General features: G+C 41.7%; 1 protein-coding gene across 2 annotated transcripts in view; it reads right to left on the reverse strand.

The window, feature by feature from the left end:
- The window catches only part of tmigd1 (transmembrane and immunoglobulin domain containing 1), a 14014-nt gene extending 1031 nt beyond the window's left edge, over positions 1-12983 (reverse strand). The window contains exons 1-5 of one of the 2 annotated variants that reach the window (XM_031807986.1): positions 12850-12983; positions 4027-4031; positions 1605-1690; positions 716-988; positions 108-392 (exon numbers count right to left, since the gene is read on the reverse strand). In XM_031807986.1, the coding sequence (XP_031663846.1) occupies positions 108-392; positions 716-988; positions 1605-1668 (622 nt within the window). In that variant the 5' untranslated portion in view covers positions 1669-1690; positions 4027-4031; positions 12850-12983. Of the gene's footprint in view, positions 1-107; positions 393-715; positions 989-1604; positions 1691-4026; positions 4032-8487; positions 8550-12849 lie in introns of those variants that run through there. The other variant, XM_031807985.1, reaches the window with a different exon arrangement.
- Positions 12984-14497: the final 1514 nt, after the last annotated feature.

Genomic DNA, 14497 nt, shown 5'->3' on the forward strand with positions numbered 1-14497 from the left:
GAGGAGAAAACATGATGAGAAGACATCAGGAAAGAAAGGAATTCAGGTCTGCGGTAAATGCAGAGAAGTAAGTGTGTTGCATTGTGGGAGCATGACCCTTCCCTGACCTGTGACGGTGACTTCAAAAGATTTGGTGCGATTTGGGTAAATGGGCGATGACGTCACACAGCTGTAGGGACCTTGGTGTACCGCCCTGTCCACCCGGCCCACCTTCAGACGAGACGTAAAGCCGTCATTGGTCAGTAGGAAGCCGCCCTCTGATAGGTCGATGGGGTCTCCGTGCTGTTGCCATGACACCAAGACGGGGGGGTTGGCAAAGACGTCACATGACAATTCCAGCTCCCTAGTCTGCTCCACCGACACCTCCTCCTTCCCAGAGTGCAACGGGGCGTCTAGGGAGCACAGGTTAGAGGTCAGTGGTAACAACGGGTCAGAGACAGAGAGAGACAGAGAGAGAGAGAGAGAACAGGAGAAGAGGAGAGAGAGGACAGAGAGAGAGAGACAGATGAGTGAGAGAGAGGAACAGATAGAGAGAGACAGACAGAGAGAAACAGAGAGACAGAGAGAGACAGAGAGAGACAGAGGAGAGAGAGGAGAGGAGAGAGAGAGAGAGACAGAGAGAGAGAGAAACAGAGAGACAGAGAGAGAGAGAGACAGAGAGAGAGAGAAACAGAGAGACAGAGAGAGAGAGAGCGAGAGAGAGAGAGAAACATACAGGTGACCTCCAGCTGGACTGAGGCGTTGACGCTGGCATTGTTCTTCATCTGGCAGGTAAAGATGGCGGCGTGGTCGTTGTGGGTTACGGGCGTGACACAGAGCCTGCTGCTGCCCCAGGTGTTGCCCTCTGCAATGCTGATCAGCTGACCGTTCCTCAGCCACACCAGCTCTGCCTCCTGGGGCTCAGACAGACAGGTCAGAGACACTGTCTTCTCCAGCTCTGTATGGACAAACCCTCCACTGACTTCTGGATCTGACTTCACCTCTAATCCTGGGGAGGGAGAGGAGAGAGGGGGGAGGAAGGGAGGAGGGAGGGAGGGGGAGGGTGGGGGGAGGGAGGGATGGAGGGAGGGAGGGAGGGAGGACAGAGGGAAGGGGGGGGGGGGGGGGGGGTGCGAGGGAGGGAGAGAAAGGGGGAAGGGTCAGATGGAGGGATTATAGGGAGAGATGGAGGGGGAGGGAGGGGTGAAGGGATAGAGAGGGGTGAAGGGATAGAGAGGGGGAGGAGGGAGGGAGGGAGGGAGGGAGGGGAGGGAGGGAGGAGGGAGGGAGGGAGGGAGGGGGGGGGAGGGAGGGAGGGAGGGAGGGGAGGGAGGGAGGGAGGGAGGGAGGGTCAGATGGAGGCATGGAGAGAGGGATGGAGGGGAGGGAAAGTTGGAGGGAAGAGGAGAGAGAGGGGGAGGGAGAGGGAAAGGGAAGGATGGATGGATAGAAGAGGAGAGAGAGGAGGAGGGGGAGGGTTATGACTGAGGTGTAGAGTGTAGAGTCACCTGAGGCTGAGAGGGGAATGATAAAGGGGAAAGAAGAGAGTTTAGAGAGGTGAAAGGTCAAGGGTCAGATGTTGAAAGATCAGGGGTGAAAGATTAGAGGTCAGAGGTCAGTCTCACCTGAAATCGGTGTGGTAAAGTAGAGCACCAGCAAGAACACACTGGCTTTCACTGACATCATCATCTTACCCAGAAACCCACACCGCCTGGGGAGAGGACAGGACACAGTGGTCAGTCTATCAGAGAGAGACTGTGGGCTGGGTGTTGACAGACACAGACTACCTCTGGGTCTGGACCATAAAGAACTTGTTATTAAAGAATATAAACTGGACATTTAAACAGACACAGCCTGTATAGTACTACAGTACATCTGAATAGTGTATAGTACTACAGTACATCTGAATACTGTATAGTACTACAGTACATCTGAATACTGTATAGTACTACAGTACATCTGAATACCGTATAGTACTACAGTACATCTGAATACTGTATAGTACTACAGTACATCTGAATACCGTATAGTACTACTCTACATCTGAATACCGTATAGTACTACTCTACATCTGAATACCGTATAGTACTACAGTACATCTGAATACTGTATAGTACTACAGTACATCTGAATACTGTATAGTACTACAGTACATCTGAATACTGTATAGTACTACAGTACATCTGAATACTGTATAGTACTACAGTACATCTGAATACTGTATAGTACTACAGTACATCTGAATACTGTATAGTACTACAGTACATCTGAATACCGTATAGTACTACAGTACATCTGAATACTGTATAGTACTACAGTACATCTGAATACTGTATAGTACTACAGTACATCTGAATACTGTATAGTACTACAGTACATCTGAATACTGTATAGTACTACAGTACATCTGAATACTGTATAGTACTACAGTACATCTGAATACTGTATAGTGACTACAGTAACATCTGTAATGACTGTATAGTACTACAGTACATCTGAATTACCGTATAGTACTACAGTACATCTGAATACTGTTAGTACTACAGTACATCTGAATACCGTATAGTACTACAGTACATCTGAATACTGTATAGTACTACAGGACATCTGAATACTGTATAGTACTACAGTACATCTGAATACTGTATAGTACTACAGTACATCTGAATACCGTATAGTACTACAGTACATCTGAATACCGTATAGTACTACAGTACATCTGAATACCGTATAGTACTACAGTACATCTGAATACTGTATAGTACTCCTGTACATCTGAATACTGAATAGTAATACTGTTGATCTGAATACTGTATAGTACTACAATACATCTGAATACTGTATAGAACTACAGGATATTTTAATACTGTATAGTATGACAATACATCTTAATACTGTATAGTACTACAGTACATCTGAATACTGTATAGTACTACAGTACATCTGAATACTGTATAGTACTCCTGCTACATCTGAATACTGCTATAAAACTACAGGATATTTGAATACTGTATAGTATGACAATACATCTTAATACTGCATAGTACTGTATATCTGAATACTGTATAGTTCTGTACACCTTGAATACTGTATAGTAATGTACATCTGAATACTGTTTAGTACTACTCCACATCTTGAATACTGTATAGTGCAGTACATCTGAATACTGTATAGTACTTACAATACATCTGAATACTGAATAGTAATACTGTTGATCTGAATACTGTATAGTACTACAATACATCTGAATACTGAATAGTAATACTGTTGATCTGAATACTGTATAGTACTAGTACATCTGAATACTGTATAGTACTACAGTACATCTGAATACCGTATAGTACTACAGTACATCTGAATACCGTATAGTACTACTCTACATCTGAATACCGTATAGTACTACAGTACATCTGAATACTGTATAGTACTACAGTACATCTGAATACCGTATAGTACTACAGTACATCTGAATACCGTATAGTACTACAGTACATCTGAATACCGTATAGTACTACAGTACATCTGAATACCGTATAGTACTACAGTACATCTGAATACCGTATAGTACTACAGTACATCTGAATACTGTATAGTACTACAGTACATCTGAATACTGTATAGTACTACAGTACATCTGAATACCGTATAGTACTACAGTACATCTGAATACTGTATAGTACTACAGTACATCTGAATACTGTATAGTACTACAGTACATCTGAATACCGTATAGTACTACAGTACATCTGAATACCGTATAGTACTACAGTACATCTGAATACTGTATAGTACTACAGGACATCTGAATACCGTATAGTACTACAGTACATCTGAATACTGTATAGTACTACAGTACATCTGAATACCGTATAGTACTACAGTACATCTGAATACCGTATAGTACTACAGTACATCTGAATACCGTATAGTACTACAGTACATCTGAATACTGTATAGTACTACAGTACATCTGAATACTGTATAGTACTACAGTACATCTGAATACTGTATAGTACTACAGTACATCTGAATACTGTATAGTACAACAGAAAATCTGAATACTGTATAGTACTACAGTACATCTGAATACTGTATAGTACTACAGTACATCTGAATACTGTATAGTACTACAGTACATCTGAATACTGTATAGTACTACAGTACATCTGAATACTGTATAGTACTACAGTACATCTGAATACTGTATAGTACTACAGTACATCTGAATACTGTATAGTACTACAGTACATCTGAATACTGTATAGTACAACAGCAAATCGGAATACTGTATAGTTCTGTACACCTGAATACTGTATAGTACTGTATATCTGAATACTGTATAGTTCTGTACACCTGAATACTGTATAGTAATGTACATCTGAATACTGTTTAGTACTACTCCACATCTGAATACTGTATAGTGCAGTACATCTGAATACTGTATAGTACTACAATACATCTGAATACTGAATAGTAATACTGTTGATCTGAATACTGTATAGTACTACAATACATCTGAATACTGTATAGTACTACAGTACATCTGAATACTGTATAGTACTCCTGTACATCTGAATACTGAATAGTAATACTGTTGATCTGAATACTGTATAGTACTACAGTACATCTGAATACTGTATAGTACTACAGTACAACTGAATACCGTATAGTACTACAGTACATCTGAATACCGTATAGTACTACTCTACATCTGAATACCGTATAGTACTACAGTACATCTGAATACTGTATAGTACTACAGTACATCTGAATACCGTATAGTACTACAGTACATCTGAATACCGTATAGTACTACAGTACATCTGAATACCGTATAGTACTACAGTACATCTGAATACCGTATATACTACAGTACATCTGAAATCTGTATAGTACTACAGTACATCTGAATACTGTATAGTACTACAGTACATACTGAATACTGTATAGTACTACAGTACATCTGATACCGTATTGTACTACCAGTACATCTGAATACTGTATAGTACTACAGGACATCTGAATACCGTATAGTACTATAGTACATCTGAATACTGTATAGTACTGTACATCTGAATACTGTATATACTGTACATCTGAATACTGAATTAGTAATACTGTGATCGGAATACTGTATAGTACTGTACATCTGATTACTGCATAGTACTGTATATCTGAATACTGTATAGTTCTGTACACCTGAATACTGTATAGTACTGTATATCTGAATACTGTATAGTTCTGTACACCTGAATTACTGTATAGTAATGTACATCTGAATACTGTTTAGTACTACTCCACATCTGAATACTGTATAGTGCAGTACATCTGAATACTGTATAGTACTACAATACATCTGAATACTGAATAGTAATACTGTTGATCTGAATACTGTATAGTACTACAATACATCTGAATACTGTATAGTACTACAGTACATCTGAATACTGTATAGTACTCCTGTACATCTGAATACTGAATAGTAATACTGTTGATCTGAATACTGTATAGTACTCCTGTACATCTGAATACTGAATAGTAATACTGTTGATCTGAATACTGTATAGTACTACAATACATTCTGAATACTGTATAGTTCTGTACACCTGAATACTGTATAGTACTGTATATCTGAATACTGTATAGTTCTGTACACCTGAATACTGTATAGTAATGTACATCTGAATACTGTTTAGTACTACTCCACATCTGAATACTGTATAGTGCAGTACATCTGAATACTGTATAGTACTACAATACATCTGAATACTGAATAGTAATACTGTTGATCTGAATACTGTATAGTACTACAATACATCTGAATACTGTATAGTACTACAGTACATCTGAATACTGTATAGTACTCCTGTACATCTGAATACTGAATAGTAATACTGTTGATCTGAATACTGTATAGTACTCCTGTACATCTGAATACTGTATAGTACTCCTGTACATCTGAATACTGAATAGTAATACTGTTGATCTGAATACTGTATAGTACTCCTGTACATCTGAATACTGAATAGTAATACTGTTGATCTGAATACTGTATAGTACTACAATACATCTGAATACTGTATAGAACTACAGGATATTTGAATACTGTATAGTATGACAATACATCTTAATACTGTATAGTACTACAGTACATCTGAATACTGTATAGTACTACAGTACATCTGAATACTGTATAGTACTCCTGTACATCTGAATACTGTATAAAACTACAGGATATTTTGAATACTGTATAGTATGACAATACATCTTAATACTGTATAGTACTGTATATCTGAATACTGTATAGTTCTGTACACCTGAATACTGTATAGTAATGTACATCTGAATACTGTTTAGTACTACTCCACATCTGAATACTGTATAGTGCAGTACATCTGAATACTGTATAGTACTACAATACATCTGAATACTGAATAGTAATACTGTTGATCTGAATACTGTATAGTACTACAATACATCTGAATACTGTATAGTACTACAGTTCATCTGAATACTGTATAGTACTCCTGTACATCTGAATACTGAATAGTAATACTGTTGATCTGAATACTGTATAGTACTACAGTACATCTGAATACCGTATAGTACTACAGTACATCTGAATACCGTATAGTACTACTCTACATCTGAATACCGTATAGTATACAGTACATCTGAATACTGTATAGTACTACAGTACATCTGAATACCGTATAGTACTACAGTACATCTGAATACCGTATAGTACTACAGTACATCTGAATACCGTTATAGTACTACAGTACATCTGAATACCGTATAGTACTACAGTACATCTGAATACTGTATAGTACTACAGTACATCTGAATACTGTATAGTACTACAGTACATCTGAATACCGTATAGTACTACAATACATCTGAATACTGTATAGTACTACAGTACATCTGAATACTGTATAGTACTCCTGTACATCTGAATACTGAATAGTAATACTGTTGATCTGAATACTGTATAGTACTCCTGTACATCTGAATACTGAATAGTAATACTGTTGATCTGAATACTGTATAGTACTACAGTACATCTGAATACTGTATAGAACTACAGTACATCTGAATACTGTATAGTACTCCTGTAACATCTGAATACTGTATAAACTACAGGATATTTGAATACTGTATAGTATGACAATACATCTTAATACTGTATAGTACTGTATATCTGAATACTGTATAGTTCTGTACACCTGAATACTGTATAGTAATGTACATCTGAATACTGTTTAGTACTACTCCACATCTGAATACTGTATAGTGCAGTACATCTGAATACTGTATAGTACTACAATACATCTGAATACTGAATAGTAATACTGTTGATCTGAATACTGTATAGTACTACAATACATCTGAATACTGTATAGTACTACAGTTCATCTGAATACTGTATAGTACTCCTGTACATCTGAATACTGAATAGTAATACTGTTGATCTGAATACTGTATAGTACTACAGTACATCTGAATACCGTATAGTACTACAGTACATCTGAATACCGTATAGTACTACTCTACATCTGAATACCGTATAGTACTACAGTACATCTGAATACTGTATAGTACTACAGTACATCTGAATACCGTATAGTACTACAGTACATCTGAATACCGTATAGTACTACAGTACATCTGAATACCGTATAGTACTACAGTACATCTGAATACCGTATAGTACTACAGTACATCTGAATACTGTATAGTACTACAGTACATCTGAATACTGTATAGTACTACAGTACATCTGAATACCGTATAGTACTACAGTACATCCGAATACCGTATAGTACTACAGTACATCTGAATACTGTATAGTACTACAGTACATCTGAATACTGTATAGTACTACAGTACATCTGAATACTGTATAGTACTGTACATCTGAATACTATATAGTACTGTACATCTGAATGCTGTCCAGTTATGCTGTATATCTGATTACTGTTTAGCAGTATTGTAGGAGTAGGGATTTTGTAGGCTGTTGGTTACTGATTACAGTTGAATCTCACACAGGTCCACCGTGGATTTAAAAAAAAATGTATTTAACTAGGTAAGTCAGTTAATTTAATTTATTTACAATGACGGCCTACCCCGGGCAAACCCGGACGATGCTGGGTCAATTGATCGCTGCCCCCCCTATGGGACTCCCAATCACGGCCAGATGTAATACAGCCTGGATTCGAACCAAGGACTGTAGCGATGCCTCTTGCACTGAGATGCAGTGCCTTAGACCGCTGCATCACTTGGGAGCCCAATTAATAACACAAGAACTAAACACACATTTACTCTGGACAGTAAACGTTGTCTTTATGTTCTGGATTCAATTATGTATTTCATTGTAACAAATTAGTCAGGAAGTAAGGATGGAGAAATTCATGTCATCTTTCAGAAAGAGGTCATATATACAGAGATAACTATTCCGCCCTGAGACAGTAGAAGAAGCAATATCAATCTGGAGAGAATACTCACAGAAAGTCACAGAATTACAACGTTTATCTAATGTTGCCTTTTAGTCTTGTGTTAGTTTCCTGGTAGGTTGTGTCTAGGTGTGTATCTGTAGGTTGTAGAGGTCTGACTGATCCCTATGAAGACTTTATATCACGGAATTTATAGCCTTTACACAGAATCAACACACTCTCTCTCTCTCTCTCTCTCCTCTCTCTCTCTCTCTCTCTCTCTCTCTCTCTCTCTCTCTCTCTCTCTCTCTCTTCTCTCTCTCTCTCTCTCTCTCTCTCTCTCTCTCTCCTCTCTCTCTCTCTCTCTCTCTCTCTCTCTCTCTCTCTCTCTCTCTCCTCCCGTCTCCTCTCTCTCACTCTCTCTCACTCTCTCCGTCACTCCTGGTCTCTCTCTCTCTCTCTCACTCTCTCTGTCTCTCCCTCTCTGTCTGTCTGTCTCTCTCTCTCGCTCACTCACTTTATTAGCATGCGGACACATCCCACTGGGCAGACGCTGGTTGAAGCAATATTGTTCCCACATCACTTAGATTTCGGCAGCTATATAAAAACAATATTAAATAAAAAGGTGATATGAAAAGTGTCTGTTTCATGTGTCTGTTTTTGTCTTATGTTTGATGATTGACAACCAGTTTATATTGGAGAAGGCGACGCATAAGTAGAGACGCATTTTAGTTTATTGTGTTGTTTTCTGTTGGTGGTGAGGATACAGGAAGTTGTTTTCTGTTGGTGGTGAGGATACAGAAGTTGTTTTCTGTTGGTGGTGTGGATACAGGAAGTGTTTTTCTGTTGGTGGTGGAGGATAAAGGGTATATTTGCTGTTTTAAGAGGGAAGGTGTGAAAGGCTTTTGGTTTTTCTATGGCTGGATGCCATCTCAAATCAAATCAAATGAAAACTTTATTTGTCACATGCGCTGAATACAGGTTTACTGTTTACTGCTGACTTACAAGCCCTTAACCAACAGTGCAGTTCAAGAAGAGTTAAGAAAATATTTACCAAATAAACTAAAGTAGATAATAATAATAATAATATAAAAGTAACACAATAACATAACAATAACGAGGATATATACAGGGGGTACCGGTACCAAGTCAATGTGGAGGCTATATACAGGGGGTACCGGTACCAAGTCAATGTGGAGGCTATATACAGGGGGTACCGGTACCAAGTCAATGTGGAGGCTATATACAGGGTATTACGGTACAGAGTCAATGTGGAGGCTATATACAGGGGGTACCGGTACAGAGTCAATGTGGAGGCTATATACAGGGGGTACCGGTACCGAGTCAATGTGGAGGCTATATACAGGGGGTACCGGTACAAGAGTCAATGTGGAGGCTATATACAGGGGTACCGGTACAGAGTCAGTGTGGAGGCTATATACAGGGGTTACGGGGTCAGGTGGGGGGGGGGAGGGTGGGATAAACAGGAGAAGGGAGAGGGTACGGTACAGAGTCAATGTGGAGGCTATATACAGGGGGTACCGGTACAGAGTCAATGTGGAGGCTATATACAGGGGGTACCGGTACAGAGTCAATGTGGAGGCTATATACAGGGGTTTACGGTACAGAGTCAATGTGGAGGCTATATACAGGGGGTACCGGTACAGAGTCAATGTGGAGGCTATATACAGGGGTACCGGTACAGAGTCAATGTGGAGGCTATATACAGGGGGTACCGGTACAGAGTCAATGTGGAGGCTATATACAGGGGTACCGTACAGAGTCAGTGTGGAGGCTATATACAGGGGTACAGGTACAGAGTCAGTGTGGAGGTATAGACAGGGGGTACTGGTACAGAGTCAGTGTGGAGGCTATATACAGGGGATACCGGTACAGAGTCAGTGTGGAGGTTATATACAGGGGGACTGGTACCGAGTCAGTGTGGAGGTTATAGACAGGGGGTACCGTTACCAGTCAATGTGGAGGCTATATACAGGGGTTACCGGTACAAGTCAGTGTGGAGGCTATATACAGGAGGTACCGGTACAGAGTCAATGTGGAGGTTATATACAGGGGGTACTGGTACAGAGTCAATGTGGAGGCTATATACAGGGGTACCCGGTACAGAGTCAATGTGGAGGCTATATACAGGGGTACCGGTACAGAATCAATGTGGAGGCTATATACAGGGGGTACCGGTACCGAGTCAATGTGGAGGCTATATACAGGGGGTAGCGGTACAGAGTCAATGTGGAGTCTATATACAGGGGGTAGCGGTACAGAGTCAATGTGGAGGCTATATACAGGGGGTAGCGGTACAGAGTCAATGTGGAGGCTATATACAGGGGGTAGCGGTACAGAGTCAATGTGGAGGCTATATACAGGGTGTTACGGTACAGAGTCAATGTGGAGGCTATATACAGGGGGTACGGTACAGAGTCAATGTGGAGGCTATATACAGGGGGTACCGGTACAGAGTCAATATGGAGGCTATATACAGGGGTTACGGTACAGAGTCAATGTGGAGGCTATATACAGGGGTACCGTACAGAGTCAATGTGGAGGCTATATACATGGGTACCGGTACAGAGTCAATGTGGAGGCTATATACAGGGGGTACCTGTACAGAGTCAATGTGGAGGCTATATACAGGGTTACGGTACAGAGTCAATGTGGAGGCTATATACAGGGGGTACCGTACAGAGTCAATGTGGAGGCTATATACAGGGTGTTACGGTACAGAGTCAATGTGGAGGCTATATACGGTGTTACGGTACAGAGTCAATGTGGAGGCTATATACAGGGGGTACCGGTACAGAGTCAATGTGGAGGCTATATACAGGGGTCCGGTACAGAGTTCAATGTGGAGGCTATATACAGGGTGTTACGGTACAGAGTCAATGTGGAGGCTATATACAGGGGTAACGTACAGAGTCAATGTGGAGGCTATATATAGGGGTACCGGTACAGAGTCAATGTGGAGGCTATATACAGGGGGTACGGTACAGAGTCAATGTGGAGGCTATATACAGGGGGTACCGGTACAGAGTCAATGTGGAGGCTATATACAGGGGTACAGGTACAGAGTCAATGTGGAGGTTATATACAGGGGGTACTGTACAGAGTCAGTGTGGAGGCTATATACAGGGGGTACCAGTACAGAGTCAATGTGGAGGTTATATACAGGGGGTACCGGTACTGAGTCATGTGGAGCTATATACAGGGGGTACTGGTACCGAGTCAGTGTGGAGGTTATATACAGGGGGTACCAGTACCGAGTCAATGTGGAGACTATATACAGGGGTACCGGTACAGAGTCAATGTGGAGGTTATATACAGGGGTACCGGTAAGAGTCAGTGTGGAGTTATAGAAGGGGGTACTGGTACCGAGTCAATGTGGAGGCTATATACAGGGGGTACCGGTACAGAGTCGTGTGGAGGTTATAGACAGGGGGTACCGGTACAGAGTCAATGTGGAGGCTATATACAGGGGGTACTGGTACCAGTCAATGTGGAGGCTATATACAGGGGTACCGGTACAGAGTCAATGTGGAGTTATATACGGGGGTACCGTACAGAGTCAATGTGGAGCTATATACAGGGGTACCGGTACAAGTCAGTGTGGAGGCTATATACAGGGGTACCGTACAGAGTCAATGTGGAGGTATATACAGGGGTACCGGTACAGAGTCATGTGGAGGCTATATACAGGGGTACCGGTACAGATTCAATGTGGAGGCCATATACAGGGGTACCGTACAGAGTCAATGTGGAGGCTATATACAGGGGGTACCGGTACAGAGTCAATGTGGAGGCTATATACAGGGGGTACCGGTACAGAGTCAATGTGGAGTCTATTACAGGGGGTAGCGGTACAGAGTCAATGTGGAGGCTATTACAGGGGGTACCGGTACAGAGTCAATGTGGAGGCTATATACAGGGGTAGCGGTACAGAGTCAATGTGGAGGCTATATACAGGGGTACCGGTACAGAGTCAATGTGGAGGCTATATACAGGGGGTAGCGGTACAGAGTCAATGTGGAGGCTATACAGGGGGTACCTGTACAGAGTTAGTGTGGAGACTATATACAGGGGGTCCTGGTACAGAGTCAGTGTGGAGGCTATATACAGGGGGTACGGTACAGAGTCAGTGTGGAGTTATAGACAGGGGGTACTGGTACCGAGTCGTGTGGAGGTTATATACAGGGGGTACGGTACAGAGTCAGTGGAGGTTTAGACGGGGGTACCGGTACTGAGTCAGTGTGGAGGCTATATATGGGGTACTGGTACCGAGTCGTATGGGCCTATAGACCCGGGTACCAGTACTAGTCAGTGTGGAGACTATATACAGGGGGTACCGGTACAGAGTCAGTGTGGAGGTTATAGACAGGGGGTACTGGTACCGAGTCCAGTGTGGAAGTTATATACAGGGGTNGTCACAGAATATCAACGGGTTATCTAATGTGCCTTGTTAGTCTGTGTTAGTTTCCTGTAGGTTGTGTCTAGAGTGGTGTATCTGTAGGTTGTAGAGGTCTTGACTGATCCCTATGAAGACTTTATATCACGGAATTTATAGCCTTTACCAGAATCACACACTCTCTCTCTCTCTCTCTCTCTCTCTCTCTCTCTCTCTCTCTCTCTCTCTCTCTCTCTCTCTCTCTCTCTCCTCTCTCTCTCTCCTCTCTCTCTCTCTCTCTCTCTCTCTCTCTCTCTCTCTCTCTCTCTCTCTCTCTCTCTCTCTCTCTCTCTCTCTCTCTCTCTCTCTCTCACTCTCTCTCACTCTCTCTCACTCTGTCTCTCTCTCTCTCTCTCACTCTCTCTGTCTCTCCCTCTCTGTCTGTCTGTCTCTCTCTCTCTCGCTCACTCACTTATTAGCATGCGACACATCCCACTGGGCAGACGCTGGTTGAAGCAATATTGTTCCCACATCACTTAGATTTCGGCAGCTATATAAAAACAATATTAAATAAAAAAGGTGATATGAAAAGTGTCTGTTCATTGTGTCTGTTTTTGTCTTATGTTTGATGATTGACAACCAGTTTATATTGGAGAAGGCGACGCATAAGTAGAGACGCATTTTAGTTTATTGTGTTGTTTTCTGTTGGTGGTGAGGATACAGGAAGTTGTTTTCTGTTGGTGGTGAGGATACAGGAAGTTGTTTTCTGTTGGTGGTGTGGATACAGGAAGTTGTTTTCTGTTGGTGGTGAGGATAAGGGTATATTTGCTGTTTTAAGAGGGAAGGTGTGAAAGGCTTTTGGTTTTTCTATGGCTGGATGCCATCTCAAATCAAATCAAATGAAAACTTTATTTGTCACATGCGCTGAATACAGGTTACTGTTTACTGCTGACTTACAAGCCCTTAACCAACAGTGCAGTTCAAGAAGAGTTAAGAAAATATTTACCAAATAAACTAAAGTAGATAATAATAATAATAATAATAAAAGTAACACAATAACATAACAATAACGAGGATATATACAGGGGGTACCGGTACCAAGTCAATGTGGAGGCTATATACAGGGGGGTACCGGTACCAAGTCAATGTGGAGGCTATATACAGGGGGTACCGGTACCAAGTCAATGTGGAGGCTATATACAGGGTATTACGGTACAGAGTCAATGTGGAGGCTATATACAGGGGGGTACCGGTACAGAGTCAATGTGGAGGCTATATACAGGGGGTACCGGTACCAAGTCAATGTGGAGGCTATATACAGGGGGTACCGGTACAGAGTCAATGTGGAGGCTATATACAGGGGGGTACCGGTACAGAGTCAGTGTGGAGGCTATATACAGGTGTTACGGTACAGAGTCAATGTGGAGGCTATATACAGGGGTACCGGTACAGAGTCAATGTGGAGGCTATATACAGGGGGTACCGGTAGAGAGTCAATGTGGAGGCTATATACAGGGTGTTACGGTACAGAGTCAATGTGGAGGCTATATACAGGGGGTAACGGTACCGAGTCAATGTGGAGACTATATATAGGGGGGTACCGGTACAGAGTCAATGTGGAGGCTATATACAGGGGGTACCGGTACAGAGTCAATGTGGAGGCTATATACAGGGGGTACCGGTACAG

This window comes from Oncorhynchus kisutch, linkage group LG28 (assembly GCF_002021735.2).
Source record: "Oncorhynchus kisutch isolate 150728-3 linkage group LG28, Okis_V2, whole genome shotgun sequence".
Taxonomy (NCBI): domain Eukaryota; kingdom Metazoa; phylum Chordata; class Actinopteri; order Salmoniformes; family Salmonidae; genus Oncorhynchus; species Oncorhynchus kisutch.